At 34.1% G+C, this 20,936-nt stretch overlaps 1 protein-coding gene across 1 annotated transcript in view; it reads right to left on the bottom strand.

Annotated features, from left to right (window-relative positions):
- The window catches only part of LOC139973996 (fibrinogen-like protein A), a 162,059-nt gene extending 158,437 nt beyond the window's left edge, over positions 1 to 3,622 (bottom strand). Inside the window, exon 1 of the mRNA XM_071980908.1 lies at positions 3,485 to 3,622. Within this exon, the coding sequence (XP_071837009.1) occupies positions 3,485 to 3,559 (75 nt within the window). The 5' untranslated portion in view covers positions 3,560 to 3,622. The remainder of the gene's footprint in view (positions 1 to 3,484) is intronic.
- Positions 3,623 to 20,936: the final 17,314 nt, after the last annotated feature.

Below are 20,936 nucleotides of genomic sequence, written 5' to 3'. Positions count from 1 at the left end.
TGACCATAATTCTCTTTTTTTATTGCACATCATACTAAATCAATACATTCCAGTGAGTATCTCTAAGATACATCTTATCACCAAGTATCACAATGTAGCTGTAAATTATATATCTAGCTGATCACATATGCGACAATCGTCGTTTTGTATAGACCTACTAAAGACAGAATGCTTATTTATTGTGTCAGAGTAAGATTCACTTTTTGTTATTGTGCTATTAAATAAAACACACTAGATTTAGTGTCTACATTTGTTCGTGGTTTGTTATTCATCACCAATGTATGAGAGGTGTAATTACATGTATGCATAGTGATGAATTGTGTGAATTGTCAATACTGCATGTTTTTATGATCTACTCACTTATATTATGCAATTGGGTAACAACAACAAAATAGTTTTGAGCAATGGATGTCCCCCTCCCACTCCCGGGATACGTCTCAGAGAAATTAACAAATGTAAGGATATGTGGAGCAGTTCTAAATGTTTTGAGCATGCCAGTCAGTCATTAGATAGTGTTTTGAATATGTATCTTGAATCTTGAATTGTAAGTTAAAATTAAGTCTATTGTTAAGCTTTTTGCAATGTCCTCTTTGGACTAACTTATTCCGTTTCCTTATACGTGATACATGCAGCATTCTCTTCCTGTCTGTATTTATCATTTAGTGATTGCTTCTAAATAGTGGTTTAACGGTGCTTATAATTAGTGTCCAGTCATTGCACTTTTGGAGGTATTGGACAATGTTGCCAGGATTGTGGAACTGGTAACTATAAAATACAGCTTTAGGTAGTTTCCTATGCTGATGCATTTTTAATCTGGTTGGCCTCCATACCTTGTTATCTACTTCTTTATCCTTAAGATGATGTCAATATATACTATACTTAACTGAAGTAATAATATATTTCTAGAGAAAGGTAGTTTCGATGAAACGATAACCTGTTCATGTCTCATATCTAGTAAGACTGAAATACCATATTTAGTATTAAAGGAGATGTGTAGGCTACAAACCTGCTGTTCCACTGTAGGTCCCAACACCGGATAACCGATAGTTATCGCTTTCGTCGTTTGTCCTAAAAAAGTCGAACTTGGCGTAGTATGGAGCTCCGTATCTGTTCACTAAGTCGATTCTGATTTCATATCTCTTTTGGTTGGTCAAGTAATAAAGTTGATCATTTCCGAGCCAAAAATTAATATTTAAATTTCCAAATCCTTGCTTGTAGCTGTTCCATCCAAGGTAGAAGTCCTGACTACCATCGACACGTCACTGGAACACCTTAAAGATTTGAAAATGATAAAAGTAGTTAATAACACAAACGTGAATAATATTTGTGGCCTCCCGGGTGTGAAATTTGAAATCTCATATTCTCAAAATGAACTACCCTCTTAAGGTTATTTGATACGTAAAAACTTTTCATCTGGCAAATTAATTAGTTCAAAGGTAGAACAAACCAAACTTCCTCAATCATGGAGGTAAAGAATAAAAAATAAATGTCAATAGACTGTGGTACAATGTAAAATGTTCTTGTATATAAAACGAATATCATTAAGAACAATGACAAAGAAAATCACGAAAAATCCAATAAAAGACATAGATCGGTGAAAAGAATGGTTACGATTAAGGTTAGTCTTACATTAGAGAAAAATGTATTCCAGTGCAAGATCTACTAATGAACTATATAGTTCATAATGTAATCTCCGTGCTTATCGTAGGCTATAACACTTACCGTCCATCCTCCTCCGTCAGTCATGTTACAGTAGACCTCAAATGCTGACCCGGTCCATCCGGTTGGTTTGATGCTGTTTATACCGTTGTTTCTAGAACCATCATCATAAATTTCCTGACAATCTTTTGCTGGTGTCAATGAAGTGAATGTTATGGCATCTGTAAGATAAAATTAATTTGAATTATTATTACATTAATGTTACTCGGAATGTATGTTACCTAATGAAGTGAATGAAGTGTTTGATAAATAAAGTTCACATGTATTCTTTTATCAAAGCGATGGTTGACCATAGATGGATGTACCAAATGGGCCAGAGAGGTTTGTCAGTGAATCTCCCCTGATGACCCTGCATATCTGTCATCTAATGAAATGTTTGACGACGTCACGAAACAAGTAATCTTCACATATATTAAAGCCTTTTAAGAAATGTGGGTATAATATTGCGTTTATATCTAATTTTTTTCCGTGATAACTCACCAGTATTCTCTCCAGAATAGTTTCCGAGGTTGACCAGCTTGAAGTGACTAAAGGCGTCACTTATACGGAAATCATCGTAAGAAACCCGAATTAAGTAACCGCTTGATGTGGTTATCTCAATCACCAATTGGTATTTCTTCTGGTTGGTCAAGAAAGACAACTTCTCGTTGCCAAGCCAGAATTCATGAGAGAGAAACCCGAAGCCAGACTTGTAGCTGTCCCAGTCGCGCCTGAAATCGATGGACCCGTCGATACGCCTTTGTATTACCTATGGACAGAGTCGTTACCGAAATGATTTGAGAGTTACTGATCTTTCATTCAATGCGCAATATTTGGCATCCAGCACAGCCGTCTCTGTCTTTAGGTAATTAAAAAATAAATGAATAGCACAATGTAACTTAAACATATATAACATTGTTACCGATATTAGTAACCATAGGCGTAGGAGCCTAATTTGATTGGGGGGGGGGGGGGGGGGGCTGTAACGACTTGCCCGAAAAATATAACCAAAATTTTTGTTCGCTCCGCGCGCGTTCAACAAGTTAATGTGCTATCAAATAGGCATTCATCGGTTTTACATCACATGCCGATAACCGATGAAAGCCTATTTGACATGCACATTAAGATGTTGAACGCGCGCGGAGAGCGCGAAAAATATTCCGTGTTATTACCATTCCATATTGGTTAGAATTATTGGGGAAGTCGTTACAATAATAACGATAATAATAATATCAGTTTAACCATTGAAAAACACATTGCAAATTATTCTTTTTTTCAGTAGATGCCCGAAAAATTCTCAGCATATTGCCCGAATTTTCACTCCCCAAAAAATGAAAAACATATTGCAAATTATTCTTCTTTCAGTAGGTGCCCGAAAAATTCTCAGCATATTGCCCGAATTTTCGCCCCCCAAAAAATGAAAAACACATTGCAAATTATTCTTTTTCAGTAGGTGCCCGAAAAAATTCTCAGCATATTGCCCGAATTTTCACCCCCCAAAAAATGAAAAACACATTGCAAATTATTCTTTTTCAGTAGATGCCCGAAAAATTCTTAGCATATTGCCCGAATTTTCACCAAAAAAAAAAATGAAAAACACACTGCAATTTTTTCTTCCGAAGTTTCACAAAAAAAAATTGGTTGTGGGGCTGCAGCCATCCCAGCCCCCCCCCCCCCGCCTCCAACGCCTATGTTAGTAACATCGTTAATACTCTTCCAGCTGCTGTGAACATGATTGTTTCAGTCTGACAATTGTTGATAGAAGAGCAAGAAACCAAAGACATACCGTCCATCCACCGGAACTGTCGGTGTTATCACAGTAAACCTCAAATGGATCCAGATAACCATCTGGTTTGATCATGAAGACACCGGAAGAGTTATTGGATGAACATTGCCCCTGGACTTCTCTGCAATCTCTCGGATAAGTCGATTGTTGATAGAAGAAAAATGATGATGAACCTAAAAAGCAAAGAAATAAATAAAAAATTGTCTACATTATTTTTTTACTTTGCATTTTTGATATTGGTTTACATATATTGCATACAACACGTTCTTAATTTCAACTATCCGAAAGGTCTCACACTTGTAGTTTTGCAGAAAAAAGTTACTCTAACAGCACAACCTAACACTGCGTACTTTACACTATACATACAAATCTAACATGAGTTATATCTACTGTTTTGTTTAACTGTTAAGATAGATTTCTATTTGAATGCTCCAAAACACCTTACCTCCTCTTCCATTCTCGTCCACTAATACTTCAGACGAACCACCCCCCCCCCCAAAAAAAAATCATGCCCTAATGCATGTGTTGTTTACATGATAAATATAATGTAACAAGGGTTTACTATATTTAAATTACATATTTGGAATCAAGAGGGGAAAGCATCACTCACCTAATATCTTTCCATTAGTAGATCCATCACTTGTCTGTTGGGCACTCTAACCGAAGAAAAAAGATATATATATATATGTAAATGAATAACAGGAAAGTGACTTTGTTGTTTTAAACAATGGAATAGAGCAAAGAAGCTTTTGGATAGAACATGATTCGAATCAGTGACCTCTGGATATCAAGCTCTGAAAAAAGATTTCAAACTTTTTTGAAAACAGGTTTTCATTATATTACGGAGTAAATGTGAAATGTGTGTCCCATTTACGTTGAGAAGTATTACTGGAAATACTTACTGGGCCTACTTGAATGCATCAACTAAAAAAACAAGTAGTGATTGCCGGTTGGATAGATTTGGGGATAGCGAAGATGTCAGTTACTCTATGGGTGCAACAATATTGCTATTGAAATTGAAATTATTGAAATTGGTTCATTTAAAATTAGAAAGAAAAATGTATTCCAATTGAAATGAGAGGGCAGAGAGGGGGACCGATGATGAACACAAATCACTCGACTCGCTTTTATCTTTACTCGAGTTGTCCATTTCAAACATTAAGCTAACAAGCTCACACATTCCTCTCTCAAACAACGGGAGTGGGAGGATGAAAACATGTATCGCCAAGGCATGGAGTGTTTGAATCTATTAGAAGTGTTAATACAGATATTTGTAATGTACCGTTAAAAGAGACATGGTATAGGTTAACACTAAACAGAATTCAGATAAACAGCCTAGCTCCACTATAAATAATCAGTACTCATAAATCCTTCGAGGGCTCATTAGACAACGCTCGAATGATAATGAATTAAGATGCAAATTAAATGTGTAGACTAGACTAGCAGATGAAAATGATTGTACTCTGTTGTGTTTACGTTTTTACAACAATAACTCTTCCTTCTACAATTCTAACTTGCATTCCCCAATCTTAAACCTTCCTGGTTGACAAAAAAATAATTGATATAGGCATTGTCGTTCTTTCTAAACAGAGATCAATCTCAATCTTTGCATTTGAAATTTTACACTGAAGAGAAAGAAATTGACGAGACAGTTAAAGCGAAAATGCACTTATTTCGTTTACATGATGTAAGAGCTTTATATCTACCAGGAAACAATATAATTATAACCTTACTGAATTAAATCCTGATAATTTCCTATACGGTTTTTATGTTGACATTGAAACCTTAATATATTACTATTTTTTGAGGTGTTAGGGAGTGGGAAGATTTAAAATGTTCGTACCAGCTGTGTAAAACATAACGAAATCAATGAAGTGACAAATATTGCACAATGCACATGTAATTTCAGGTTATGTTGTAAACACATATCAACACCCCCCCTTTTTTTTTTTAAGTGACAACCGAACCAGAAATAGCAAATTCAAGTATAGATTTGTTAGCTAATGATACAGAATAAATAAATTACGACATATATTTTTTTAGAAAAACTTATAAGTGACATTCCCTTTAAATGAATTGTTACTATTGTATTTTTCATTAAAACAAAAACAGACACAGACATTGCTCCGGAATATCAGTTTATTTTGAGAAGGAAATACTTTTTTTTTACAATCGAAAATGGTGTATTAAACTTCAGAGGAAAATATAGATAACAAGATAGTTAATGAAAAATGCAAAATCTTCTGCTGGCTGACAACAAGTTATGGCATTAAAACTTCCTCCCTTTTTTGTTATCTTACGGTTGTTTTTTTTTTCTTCTTTCTAAGTAACACTTTATTTGTGTTGTTATAAATAATAATTAATGACGTAAAAGTTATGTATCTACGAGTATGGGATTGATGTAACTGTTAGTTGTGATCAAATTTAAGTAAAATGAGGTGCCTTTTTAAAGCTATTATGACATACTCGGTTAAGAAATGTATACCAATAACTAATTGTATCGCTCAGCTAACATAACAATAATACACAGAGGTAGCCCTTAGGTACAAACGTATCGTCAATATATTAAGTATCAATGTTCAGCAATAAACTGTCAGTGTTAAAATACAAACATACAGTCGCTGTGATCTTAATTATTAAGAGTCTGACATAAAGAAAAAGAAGATCAAATCAACAAATGTTGAATTTTCGAATATTCAAAAAATTATCAGCCTATTTAGTTGGATGTAAGGTCTTTCCAATGTATCCTGTATCCCGGAATCTTTTACTCTAAGTAAGTATTCGAGAAAAGTTATCGGAACTTATATTGTTCGAAACGGCAATGAATTGAGACTTAACATTTTTTATAAGATATTTGCTGGAATGGGTTACGATCTGTTGAACCAAGAATATATATTGATCGCGAATCATACTACTTTGTAGGAGTTATGAGCAATAAAAGTATTAGACGCATAGCGATTTTCAAATTTCATTGGAATTAAGCAAAATATGTGTTTTCTTTATGTTTACAGTACAAATTAATGTTTTACATTTACTTACTATCTTCTGATTTTAGTTTGTAAATCCACATACTTTTGCAGATAGTCGAACGTAAGAACAAACAGTTACAACTAAAAGAAAACATCAACATGGTTGCCAATAACGTTGCAGAATACTTTATCTTACATGTATTTAGTTGAACGTATTTCTCTTAGTAATTAATTTAAAAGTACACATTACGTATGTTTCTTATATTTTGTTGTTGTCCTGAAACGAAGGTCGTAATATGCAGCTTACTTACGATTGACACAGCTTCGCACTGGTGAAGCAAGTCTCACAGGAACTTTACCAGTACTAAAAACACTCATATTGACGATACTGTTCTATGTTTGAAAATTTATTGTGCCCAAAAATGTTTAAAAAAAAAATGTTTTAGTAATAACCGAACCTTTAACTTTAAGTGACAAAGAAGGGTTCCTTTTTACAATACATTGATTTTGATTTTTTCAAATTGTCTTGTTTGAGTTATTATTGAATTTTCTACTTATCTTGAAGCTACACACAATATATGATTTAATAGATCATATAACGACAATTTACAATAAACGTATGCTGGTATATTCTTTTATTTGAAATTCAGAACATGCTCTATTTACTTTCTGACTTCTCTCATCCTTGTATAATCTTAAACGAGTTGTATAACTTTTGTAAGACTACAATACATTAAATGAAGAAGCAGTTGGGAAGAATGATATGCCAATGGTTCTCAAAGTTTAGAAGGTGAAATCATATTGACTCATTCTTTCGCCAAATTGATGTGCAATATGACTTATTTGCTTTTTTTTCTAAATCTTTGAAGGATATAAAAATATATCTATGGGTTAACTGCAAATGCTCGACAGATTCTGCAAATCTTAAGACTTATTTATTAAGTTTCTTGAAGTTTTATTATAGACTTTGCGAAAATGTCTTAGTATATTAAAATGATATATATTTCATGTATATTTGCCTTCCCTCATTTAAACTTGGCAAATTGCACAAAACTGTAAGTCCAGAGATTTTTATGTCTAACATTAACTTTAATTTTACTCATCCTCAGTAAATCATGTAGAGTTTACGCTAAATTGGTTACTCAATTAAAATTTAACTTTGTTATTTGTCCATTGCTTCATTGAAATTGATAGATTTCTGTTAAATAAAGAAGATCTACATCGGAATACAAAATTGGTGGCATTATATTAAATCATAAGTTTCAATGTGAATTGAATTAGACGGATGAAAACTATAATTAATATCAAGTCAAAACATTCTTTTCTCGTAAATTATTATAAAGTTAAGAAACTGAAGCGAGATATTCAAAGTATGGACATGTACATCTTAGCTATAACTTTTCTTTATTTGAAACTACCGTATTTGAATGATACTATCGGTAAAACTTGCATTTATGACAGTCTGCATTATGTCTGATTTCATTAATGATAAAATCCTATTACAAATTTTAGCACGTCTTTTTTAAACACATGACAGTTCTGAAGTTGTACCTATGAGAGATATACAACTAACAGGTTAATGTTCACTTTTAAAGTTAAAGGTAGGAATACGGGTTTATGAATTACTAACACAACAAGAGCTCAATATTTTATACATCTTTTATATCGTTTTTATTTAAAGAAATTTGAATGTTTAACTACATGCTTGTGTCTTAAATGGTTCCAGAACGTTACTAAGTTACTAGTACTATTACCATTATTTATCGAATTTGCAAAAAAAAATCCATCCTGATTATCCGATCTTTCATCTAACACCTTTACTTTACATACAACTAGTGCCTTCTTTACCACATTGCAGAAATTCTAAAGGTTAATGCTTTTAATTTCTGAGATTAATGTAAAACATAAACGAACTTGAAAGCATTAGATTTAATTTAATTTAATTCTAATTTCAATATTTTTGCCAAAAATATAATATTTAATGATTATCGAATCTCTTTTTATTTCTTGATTTGTTAAAATATAGTCAAAAGGAGACTTTCTGTTCAAGATTTCATTGCTTGTCTTTTGTTTCAATTTCGAGACTCTTTTGTGGTTTGTGGGGAGTTTAAAATAACTTAAGTACTTAATTTAATCTGAAAAAGGTTTAACTGAATCAACTTCAACGTTAACTGTAATTACTGAAATATACTTTGCGTTTATTATTATTTTGTTGAATTATTTCTCATGCACTTTTGAAGCGATACAGACCATCTTTTTTATTTCGATACAGACAAATGCAGGATTCCAAAAGATGAACATTGTATTAAATTTGAGGAATTATGATGTCTCCATTTCCAATATCATATACCATCTTTTGAACAATCAAAACTTTAATTCAAAATATGGTCAAAAGGGAGAATTGCACTTCAAGATTTGAACGTTTTTACTTTGTTTTAATTTGAAACTCTTTTTGTAGGAAGCTTAAAATTAATTTTAAGTATTTCATTACTCTGAAAAAAGTATTTCTTAATCCACTCAAACGTTTACTCTACACACTTCAATATCCTTTGCGTTTATTTTTTTAATTATTTGTTACGGACTTTTGAAGCGTTACAGACAATGATGTTTATTTTAATACATATCACTACAATATACCAAATATGAACATTGTATTGAATTTGAGGAATTATGATGTCTCCATTTCCAATATCATATACCATCTTTTGAACAATCAAAACTTTACTTTAAAATATGGTCAAAAGGAGAATTGCTATTCAAGATTTGAACGTTTTTACTTTGTTTTAATTTGGGACTCTTTTTGTAGGGAGCTTAAAATTAATTAAAAGTATTTCATTACTCTGAAAAAGTATATTTAAATCTACTCGAAAGTTTACTCTAAACACTTCAATATCCTTTGCGTTTAATTTTTGAATTATTTGTTACGGACTTTTGAAGCGTTACAGACAATGATGTTTATTTCAATACAGATCACTACAATATACCAAATATGAACATTGTTCTGAATTTGAGGAATTATCATATCTCCATTTCCAATATCTTATATTATCTTTTGAACAATCAAAACTTTAGTTTCAAATTCTGTTATCGCGCAAGTACATTAAAACATCTATACTACTACAGATGACTGAAGAAGGTTCATAATAAAATGCGTTTAAAATTCTTTTCTGTAGTTTCTGTGTGCTACATAAGAAGGAACCAAATATGAATTGACTTTGACTTTTATGCTGGATTAAATTAAAAAATATAAAAGTACTAGAACTTACCGATTCACGAAAAAACGAGGCAGCTAGTTGTCCAAAGGAAAAATAAAAATTGGAAGATTGAATAAAACTTGCTGATCATTTTGACGAAAGGGTGAAATCTTTTCTGGTGACTCGCCCTTCTCTGAATTCAAGTTGATAATGACTTTCACCTCTGTCGATGACATAACGTACCTTACATCGAGTAATTTAGAATGTACGGTAGAAAATACAGAACATAGTTAACCTCATTAAAAAATGCATTTTAGTAGTATGGTAGTTTCCACCTAAATGTTGTCTCTAACGCGCGTCGGTAGACAGAAGAACAAGGAAGTCAAACCTCATTGGACAAGGAAATCGAGACTACTGAAATCGTGCAGTAAAAACTACGAGTCAGCCATCTTGATATGATTCTTCCCCTCGTGATCTCTATCGGGAAACACAACTGTGATCTCCGGTCAAGTCCATAACGTTAAGCTAAATAGCCTTGGTTTAAATGAATATTACTTAAATTAAATTTAATTAAATATTTCTGTATTCAGAAGAAAACTAAACTTTAGAAAAATTGTTGAAAGAAGACTATATATAGGAAGCCAATCTAGGACTTATTGAGGTTCTAATTTCCCGTCAAACCCTGTACTTTTCTTTAACGCCCTGACGAAACGATGAAAAAACTACGGTATGCTGACAGTAAACTGAAGGCAGTAAATCACCGTAGCTTTATATTACAAGTAGGGCTATACTGATGGAGAAGTAAAACTAGCCATTATCATATATCAGTGAATATGAAAGGGACGCAAACGATTAACAGTAAAATCCACTTGAAACATTTACATCAAAGTCTGTAGTGTTCCGTGTGGGAATTGTTACTTTATCAATTGCATATTAATACACAGGTCTGAAGACTTAAAGAGGTCTGACAAGGATAGTTTGAAATAATTGTTGAATTCCATTTTTTCTTTGCTAGAGCTTATGCTTTGTGTTTAGAAACTTAGTAAAATTGAATCATGGAAAATTAACTTCGTATCGTTATTCAAAGAACTATTTACTTTTTCATGTTTGAAAATAAATAAGCGAGAGAGCTTGCTGTATTTAAAGGTATAAACATTATAGAGCTGCATTTTCGGATAAAGATGTGTGAAAATGAGAGAATGTGACGATGTACTCAATCATTCTACAGTGGTTGCGATGAAACCAATATAATTCAATGTCCAACAAAATATTTGCCTAGTCAAATCCTCAAAAGGGACTCACTAATCAAATGGAAACCACCTGACTTACATTGATTCAAACAACATACTTATAAACACTTTGCTTATCTATTTATTTCTTGAAAGATGATATTGCATTTGCTTTCTTAATCTCATTCTTTGATTCTTTCACGCTAACAAAAGGAATACCCTTTTAGGTAAGGTTAATAAAATATGTAAACTTTGCAATGATCATGGTAATTTATGTTTAACATCGGCACGGACTGCATTATAAAATATACCTAAATTGTTGTAAAATCACTGCTTGTTGTTCAATTTGATGTTAACACCAAGTAGCTTAACATATTTCTACATTAGAGTTATATTTCAAGTAATGAACTTTCAATTGGAGTATTTCAATATTATGTTTTTGATATGAACGTTCATGAGTAAAAACATATTGGAATTTGAAAAAAAAAATGTTTTAATAGTAAATCATCAACCTTTGCTAAGAAGAAATATGCAAGGTCGTGTGTTCACCGGAAGCAAGTCATTGAATGTAATCGAGAGCATGTGTGTTGATCCATTTGTCTTGCTGTCTGTATATATTCTGTGTTACTAACCCAAACATAACAATTCACCTAAAATAGTAACGCCTGTTTCACGGATTTATTCATATATTTGTTGCTGTTACCTGCTCCCTCGGTGGCATGTTCGTTCATAATCGTCGTTTTCAAAGTAAAATAATTGGCAAACAGTCGTACCAATATCATTGTTTGTGTTTGTATCTGGTGCTCATTCGAGCGGGGAGAGAACTTCCACGTCCCCACTCCTTGCTGATAACCTGTCAAGAAAATATTTGAGTTGTATTTTTAATATTAAGTGTAATTTGGTATGTAGTTATTTCCCCATCACATTACTTTAAACATGTGATTCCATGCCTCTTTGTCTTAAGAGTAACTACTTACTTCCTGTTCATGACTTATTCACCCCTACACCCACATCATATTCGTAGAAGCCCCCTTTGTCTTAATTCCATGAACTATTCATGCTGACCCACAGATGTTGCATCTCATGTGTATTACAAATATGGTTAGTCATAGTCATCTCCTATGTGTCTTAGTAATTGTAAGTAATTATAAAGAGATATGGAAAAGGATTTGTATTCAAATACAACTTTTATAAAAAGGACATTAATATCTCAAATAATTGTATTCGTGACGTGAGTTATGCATGGTCGGATTTTTACTACAGACCCCCAGATACGTATTGTAACCAGATTGTTTTGAATAATGAATTCATCAATATTGATAATAAGATCCTTTTTTTTTCAAATATTCTCAAACAAAAAGGTGCTTTTCGATTGCGTGACTTTTTCGATAACAATGGTTATTGGTTATGATGGTTTTTGTACTAAGCTCGATCTGGATCATTTCACTTTTACTTTTTATTTCGAAATTTGGTCGGCGGTTCCAAAACCTTGAAAGAAAAGTGTAAATAACGCTCACAACACAAATGGTATTAAGCAACGCCTTGTAAAAGCTATTACGTCACCCAAAGTAACCAAGTATTTTTACAAATATCTAATAGAGAACAAATCACAACAACCAACAGCAATCCAGAAATGGCATGAAATCGATAGCAAGACGTGTGACTGGAAATCATGTTTACGTTACCTTATCTGGCTGTAAGAGATACCAAAACACATTACTTTCAGTTCCGTTTCTTGCATAGAATACTTAGTACCAACATGTTTTTATTCAAGATCAATGTAAATGATAGCTCGTTTTGTAAATTTTGTCAGAAAGAAAATAAAACACTAAAGCATTTGGTTTGAGAATGTGATTTTGGTAAAACCTTCTGGTTAGAGTCTGATAACCTCTGCCTGGAGAGAAACGTTGGTATTAACCATGATCACGCTTAGTTTGGTTATATCGAAGAAGCTAAACATCCGATCAACTGTTTATCTTTTACATGCAAAGTATTATGTCCTCAGTTGCAAATTAGGTGATAAGATGTCAGATGCTATTTCATTTTACTCCAAACTCAAATATTACTTACAGGTAGAATATTACATACTTAACAAAGCAAATAAGGAATGCCGTAGTACACTCTTAAAAATGACAGGTTCAATAAATGAATGTATTAATTACTTTCTAAGAAACAATGACAATATTTATTTATCATTATTATTTTTTTTTGGGGTGGGGCTATGTGATTTTCTTTTCTATTAATTCTGTTTGTTTATTTATAATTGCTTATGAGTTTACGTGTTACTTTGTTAGGTCGTTAATGTAATCGTTTATATAATTTTTAGCAAATCGAACTGCAGTTTAAAATTGATTGTTCATTGGAAACGAAAGATATCAATATATGGAGTTAAAAAATGTAATCAAATATATATGTTGTTTTCTTTCATCAGCTATCAATATGTATTGATATGCTTTGAAATAAGCGGATAATGATTGGTGACTTTTAATGGTTATGACGATGTCACATATTTGCACTCCGTATGATATTTTTTTCCCCTATGAAGCATCTATATAAAGAGATGTATTTTAGACACCAAAAATTTTACTTGAATTGAGGAAGACGCCTGTCCAAAGGAACATGAAACTCGAACTAACGAATAAAGTTTATTACAGTACATCTTGATGGTCGCGTATCGTCTTCTACAGAGACCTGCTCTTGTCTGAATTACAAGTTGAAAGTAACTTTCACCTACTAACAGGTTGCTACAGATACTGCCTGGGGGAATTTATAACGTACAGTAAAACATTGTTTCCATCTTTGTTACTACAAATAATTCACTAAACGTATTGGTTCAATTCATTACGTGATAAATACATACAACAAATGGAAGACCTTGCATGAGAACTGCTACTTAACAGCGTCCGTAGAAAACAGAACAAGGAAGTCTGAAACCTTGGACACGGATTTGTGCTTGAAATAAAAGTAAAGCTAAAATCATAATAAATATTATGACTCATGAGCCTTTCTTTTATGGAATACTACGGTATCTTCATTGGACTTTTTGAAACCAATCATGTTATCGATTTGATTCTCTTTGAGTCAAAATGATCTTTAATTGACGTCAATTGAGCAAATTCTAATCTGCTCCGGTTGTGGTGTCCTTTCTATTGGATAAAGTCTACCATGTCTTAAATACTTGGCTGCAATAGAGGGTTGACTCTGTTTCCCTTGACTTGGCTAAAGGTCATCAATCATGGGAAGGAACGGGGGAGGGGGCAGGGTGATACTTAAGAATAAATGATTTTATTTGTAGCCTAAATTAAATGAGGAACAGCGCCCATATAACTCTGAGGCTATATAATGAGCCAGCAGATCACGAAAGCCAACAGCATTCGCTAATCTCCTTTCCAGCATATTATTTTTAACCTGCATGGAGGGGGGGGGGGGAGGCAGTTGCGCCCGTGAGAGTTCAACTTCCTAGATGGAAGTAGGCCTATGATTATGTGAACGCCTGGACTATATACTTATTACGTCTTTGTGTATCTAAAGGCTTATCAGTTATATTGTTAGCCCCTTAATCAGTGACCCGTTGATTTAACTAAAAATATTGAGGCTCAGTCAGTTACACGGCCGATCCACTCAGCTCACTTGCCCCCCCCCCCCTCCACACCCTCTAGTAGGTCCCTCTTTGGTATGTGAAACAAATATTATAGCTTATGAAGTAACGTTAAGACCTATTTCTCCCTTACGAAGTGATTTTCTCCCGCAAAGATTTCTTCTCATATAATTTTTCTGGAGGGTGTGGAGGGTAAAATTTTCTACAACATGAGATCTCACATTTTAGAATGTTCATATGCAACTTACAAGGCTCGCAATGTACCATTTCCGGCAATCTGGGCGGGCATTTTTCACAAAATAATTTCTTGCTGAGCTACGCTCCAACCGATGCGGGCGCTACGTTTCGATAGTGTCATAATGGTCCAGTTTGGGAGGTGGCCCATTGACTAACAATTTCGTAAAAGGCCCTAGTATATACCCACATCATTTAGACGATACATAATTGTTCTAGATATCACTCAACTACCCCTAGAGATTCTACCCTGGCTTGGGAACTGAAGTATTTTTATTGTATGTTTCCGATAAAGTGAATGTGGCCAGATACTCAATGGTGATTTTTTTTTATTGTACTTCAGGTACCAAATTGTAGACATCTGTATAACAAGATTATTGTATTTGAGAAACAAAAAAATGAGAATGTTTCCGTTTGGGTTCAGGATTCGATTTTATCAATCATGATAAAGGCCCTAAGTTTCACCCGGATATTAAATAGATAAGTCTTTCCTAAGTTATGTCTAATCACTTGCCAGGTCTGACTTTTGGTAAAAATGCAGTAACCAAACAGAAACAAACTGGAAAACTTCGGCTCTTGCCTGGACTTTTACCCTGGACCCCGTCAGGGCCCTTAGGCGGCCCTTTGACCCCACCCGAAAAAAAGATTTTGCCCCGAGGCGCTCGCTACGAGCAGACTCCTTCAGTTTTATCCGTGTTCAGTCTTTTATGAACCGCCCCCTCACTTTTCAATTGGCATTCACGCTCATGTCTTTACTTGTTACAAAACATTACCGCATGAACGGATTGATTGACTTTAAAGCAAAATTGAAACTGATTGCTTCCCATATTATGTGACATCGGATCTCGTAGCGAGAAAAAAACAAGACTTATCAGAGAAAATAGTCTGTCATTATTTCAATAATGGTAATTTAAAACATACGCAACGGTGATTTCAAGTGATATCTGTGAATTAAGAGCGAATTTCAGTGAGGATATGTCGACTATGATTGTCTAAATTTCGACAAGAAACTGAGTTATATTTGATCGCCGAAATTAATTCAGCTTCCTTGCTGTATAAGACAAGCTAGAAGTTCACGGTCTTGTATTAAATTTCTCTTTTACCTTTTCAGAAATAAACTTTAGGAATTGGAGGGTGTGGTCAGCTGATTCACACTGAGGTTACAGCAACTACTGTAAATCTCAAAGTTTTGTACCACAGTGAACACTGGATCGTGCTGATAAATCGGTAACATGTGCTAGTAGATTTACAGTAAGAACTAAAGATATGTGTTTTCCCAACAAATTCCAACAACTGGATTTGTTTATATTACACATTTCCTCAGTTCTTACTGTAAACACAATAACACATGCTACCGGTTTATAGCACGATCCAGTTTTTACCTAGTCACAAAACTTTAAGATTTACAGTAGTAACTGTAACTGTGTTATGTGTGTATCGTGTGCTGTGGTACAAGAGTTTAGACAAGCAGTTAAGGAAAAATGTCAGTTCAGGACATAAGTGAGGTGTGACAATTGTGTTTAATCAATAAACCGAAGTTATTCCTATACGACTCTTTTTTATCAAACGTAGCTGTGATTTCTTCGGAGTTGTGATACACACAATTAGTGAACAATACATTCCTGGAATATTTCATTGTCCTGCTGATTCCCCGTGTGCTATGATACATTGCTCTCTTCTTTATCATTTAAAACGTATGCAACTAAAAAAAAAGACACGATGACATTGAATTCAAACAAGATATGAAGCATAGAAAAAGAGAAAATACTTCTTAATTTTAAATATTATAATACAGCAAATTCTCTGTGCTATCGTAATCTTGTTAAGGTAGTAAGCTACGGTTTTTTTAATCGTGTTTCATAGTAAACCACTGCAGTATATTTAAAACAGCGCACCTATGAGGGCTAAATGATGTTCTATTTCGTGTTTAATATGCTTTTGAAGTTTAACTTGACGATTCTTCATTTCAGTATATTTGATTTATAATTCGATCCTGGGATATATTAACAATAGATTCTAGAATCACTTTCTAAACTGACGTGGTAGTGGTTAGAATAGTAACAGTTATCGTACCACCTTGAAAACAAAAAAACAAAATTATTACTATAAACATCGCTGTCCCTTTGTTTGGTATTGAACTCGTGATTTATGTAATAACGCAAGAAATAACCATCTCCGTTTTTTTTTTTCTGTGGAATGGAATGAAACCTAGCACGTCATGTAGGGATACATATAAGTTAGTTGGTGCAACGTACTTACGGTTGTATGTATACCAGCTGCCGAATCAATTCAGAGGGAGAGAGTGGGTCAGGAGTATGGCTTACTTTCTCACAAGAATAAACTGAATAATTATTTTGGTTGTAGAAGTTTCTACTTTACTTATTCATCTACACCATTTATGTTATTGATTTTCTGTTTGGTGATATTTGCATTCCTGAACTGGTATCAATATGCATACATAATAATTACTACTAAGAATTTAGCTTACAAGTAATTCCAATTATTATATTTACCGTACTTTTACTTGCCTTGTTGTTTAATACAGTTTTAGAAGCATGTAGCATATAGCTATGAAATAATTACTGCAGCTGCTCATAGAGTTTGTTGTATTTGTAAACAAACGACATTGTTAAGAAATGATCAGCTTTGTAAATGGTAAAAAAATGCCAATTGTTTAACTGTTGGACGCATCAAATGCATGCCGGGAAGTTTTTTTTCTCATAACGTTATAGCATTTTATAAATAAATTCAATTAACCGATTGATACGATTACAGTTAAGTACAATATGGCGTTACTGTTCATTTGGGAAATGTACATGCAATAGCTCAAAGCACTACTGCTGAGTATTCATTGGTGTTTTGGGTGACTTTCACTACCAATTTATCCGTGGGACGAAGGTCGGGAGTGTCACAAACGTGTTATCTTTACTAATGTGTCTGTAATTTATTAAAAGCACACTCTCAGCTAGGAAATTTTTAGAGGGCGGGCCAATTTCATATGTTTCGATGGTTCACCGTTAATCACGTGACACGGTATTTGTAATATACTGCCAGTGTACAGTGTACCCTGTATGTAAATATACGTAATATATAGCACAGTTTCATGCAGTGGTAGCATAACACACGTAACGTGTATATTGTGGCCGCGTCGCCGCGCTGTTTACGTGAAAGGCACAGGTTGCTCTATTGTGGGTCCCAATGCCAAAAGCAGTGAGCGACAAAACGGACATGAAATGAAAAGTGTACTTGAGCTGGTGCTACGTACGTGGACTGGGTCTCCAAAAGCGATCTACTGGAACAGAGATCGGGGATCTACAAAATGACCAATGCTACCTTCGCGGAGCATTTACTGGCATGGCAGATCATACGAGAAGGTAGGCAGCAAATTATGCTAACGACTAACGTTATATATTTACTATTTAGGCTACTGCATACTGTTTTCCGGCCGAAGTGTTTGGTCTGCCGTAGGCTTCATTGTTATATTGTTCAATAGATCATGCTAGCTAGGCCTACTACTACGAGTACTACAAACTAAGGCAACTAATACACCGAGAGACATAGGCTAGTACAGTAGTAGTATAGTCAGTTTTGCGAAGTTTGGAACACTGTGAAGTTCGGACACCCCTAAGAAATACGCGATTTCACGATGAGACAACCTACAGCAAGAGCCAATTGCACAAAAAACTACGAAGCTACAGTTGTTTTCTCTCCAAAATGACCCAACATATATCAAGTATAGTTTCAGGTGATTTATACCATGAGATATAGTTTTGGGGTGTTTTAAGGCTTAAGTGTCCGAACTCCGCAGTGTCCATGCTACTGCAGTGCAGGCTGCTGTACAAACTGTAGCCTAGCCTAGGCCGAACATTTCATGAAGTGTTATTTATGCTTTTCTACTTATATTCGCCTACTAAGCATGATCAGTATGGAAGTGTGCGGTATCATTTGTTTGGTTTATGATTCGGTAGCTTTGCAAATATGAATAGGACTTAGCCTACATTAGTGTAATATGGATTTGGTAGGGAGATCTCCCCACAAGAAAATTAACTCGAAAGAAATGCAACTTCTTATGAGCGGAGCAATAGCAAAAGTAGGACTACTGTAGCCTAGCTCCAGGCCCAGATTTATAAAATTATGCACCATGGAGGGCCTGCCTCAATTTGATGGTTATTCCTGTCAAGAGCATTTTTGATATGGGCAAATTTATTTTGTAACTGTAAGTCTAGTATGCAATGGGATACGTGAGGGACGGGCCTATACGCAATAAAGTAACTGTTTTCATTTCCTACTCTACTTTACCAGCACAATTATAGAGTTCCTAGCAACAAATAAATTAGTCTGACAACTTGAAAATTTACTGCACATTTGCATGCATGGTCATTCTCAGTTATAGACTACTAATTTGTGTAGCCATTTCAGTTTTGTCTTTTTTTTTGTCTGAGAATGGGTTCTTAAGTGGTGAAATAACCTCGAATCTGCTGAGCAACTCCAAGATGAATTAAGTTACTAAGGCATTGGGTTCTTTACTTTTTTAAGTCTAATATGCATCGGCTAGGATATTTACTTTGCTTCACTTGTTTGTCAAACCGCATAGCCACTTTAGCTGTGGATGATTCTCCACTTGCAAAGAAAAAATGTACGAATTAATTTAAAGGCCGTGGCTATTCTTATGACTAGTCGTAACAATTATTTATAAACTATTCTTACAACATCGGCGAATTCATGCGCAGTGAAGTAAATAAAGCAACTGCGTATGTAGTAGGGGTAAACCTAACCCTAACCCTAACCCATCCCTTAACCGTAAAATATTGTTACTCCTAGTCGTAAAAAGAGTACTCCTAGTCGTAAAAATAGCCACGTTAAAGCAACTGTGCATGCGTAAAAGGGAATTATTGTTACAACTAGTTGTAAGAATAGCCACTTTGTAATTTAAACTCTTTCACCCAAATTAGAGTTTGCCTATAATACTCCCAACTTGGTATAGTAACTTAAAAAAACGGTAGCGGCTTTTCCTGTAACTGTAGTGTAAAGTGATAACTGATGTTACTAAGTCTTCCAAATTAATTCAAAACTCAAAAGCCTTCTCAGAAAGAAGCTACACTAACTCTACAGGCTCCTTTGTTGAATTAGTGAAAGATAGTAGATATTGTTCACATGTTTATGCATTCATAACATGATAGTTTGCTATCATCGTTGTTTAATCATAAAATCAAGGACAACATAAACAAATCAATGTCACCAATAATTGTGAATGCCACCATTTTATGTTCGACAAAATTTATCACATTTAATTTAAAGGATACACCATGCATGGCACATTGACGGACACTGAAGCACATATTGTAGTTGTAATAACGCACCAAATATGCGCCTCATCAGACATGACGCACCATTCCGGGGGTCGTTGAGTCCGTCTTACAATAATTGATAATTTCATCATGATATTGAAATTAAAGACATTTGCCAAAATATAACAACATCATAGGCTTCATAGCTCTACACATAATCTGATCATGCAGTTCTAAAAATTATACAAAATGAAAATGATACTACTGATTTGTGAGAGAACTAGAATGGTCACCCATTATATACCATATCATGTTTCTGTAGTATATATCTTTTAAACACTTCATTGTTTAGGGCACACCTGTAGAATATTCTGTAATTTTTAGTCTTGGAAATAAGCAAAGCCTAGCTATATATTTGAAAGCAATTATGCATCCCTGAACATGATGAAATTAAGTGACATATTAGTGTATGAGCAAGCCTACTGGGACACTGCCATTGTAACATCAAACGTTATGACATTTAGTGTATGTAAGGTATTAGTAGATGAGTTATAATACTGCAGGTGTATACTACTAACATAGAAATAAGAAATATAATAGAAATTGTTGCACATCACTAGTTTAGGTTTGCACTATATTAGTAAATGGACCATTCTTGAATACTTGCAGAGTTGACACTATACATACTGTAAATCATAAAGCAGATGTGATGAATTTATGCTGCCAATAGCAAAGTTCTGTTTTAACTAGTAGTGTTATTACTGTCCTGTGTTTGCAAAATTGATTTGAATTTTTGACTATTTAGTGAAGGGCAAAATGTGGTATTCAGTAATTTATGTTGGAAGTTATATAATTCACTATGTCAGGAATTTGCTCACACTGGGCAGCTATGGTACGCCCAGCAGTTCTGAATGCCGCCCCGCACAAACAGTATTTAACC

This window comes from Apostichopus japonicus, chromosome 9 (genome assembly GCF_037975245.1).
Source record: "Apostichopus japonicus isolate 1M-3 chromosome 9, ASM3797524v1, whole genome shotgun sequence".
NCBI classification, from domain to species: domain Eukaryota; kingdom Metazoa; phylum Echinodermata; class Holothuroidea; order Aspidochirotida; family Stichopodidae; genus Apostichopus; species Apostichopus japonicus.
This window is presented reverse-complemented; position numbering and strand designations above follow the sequence as displayed.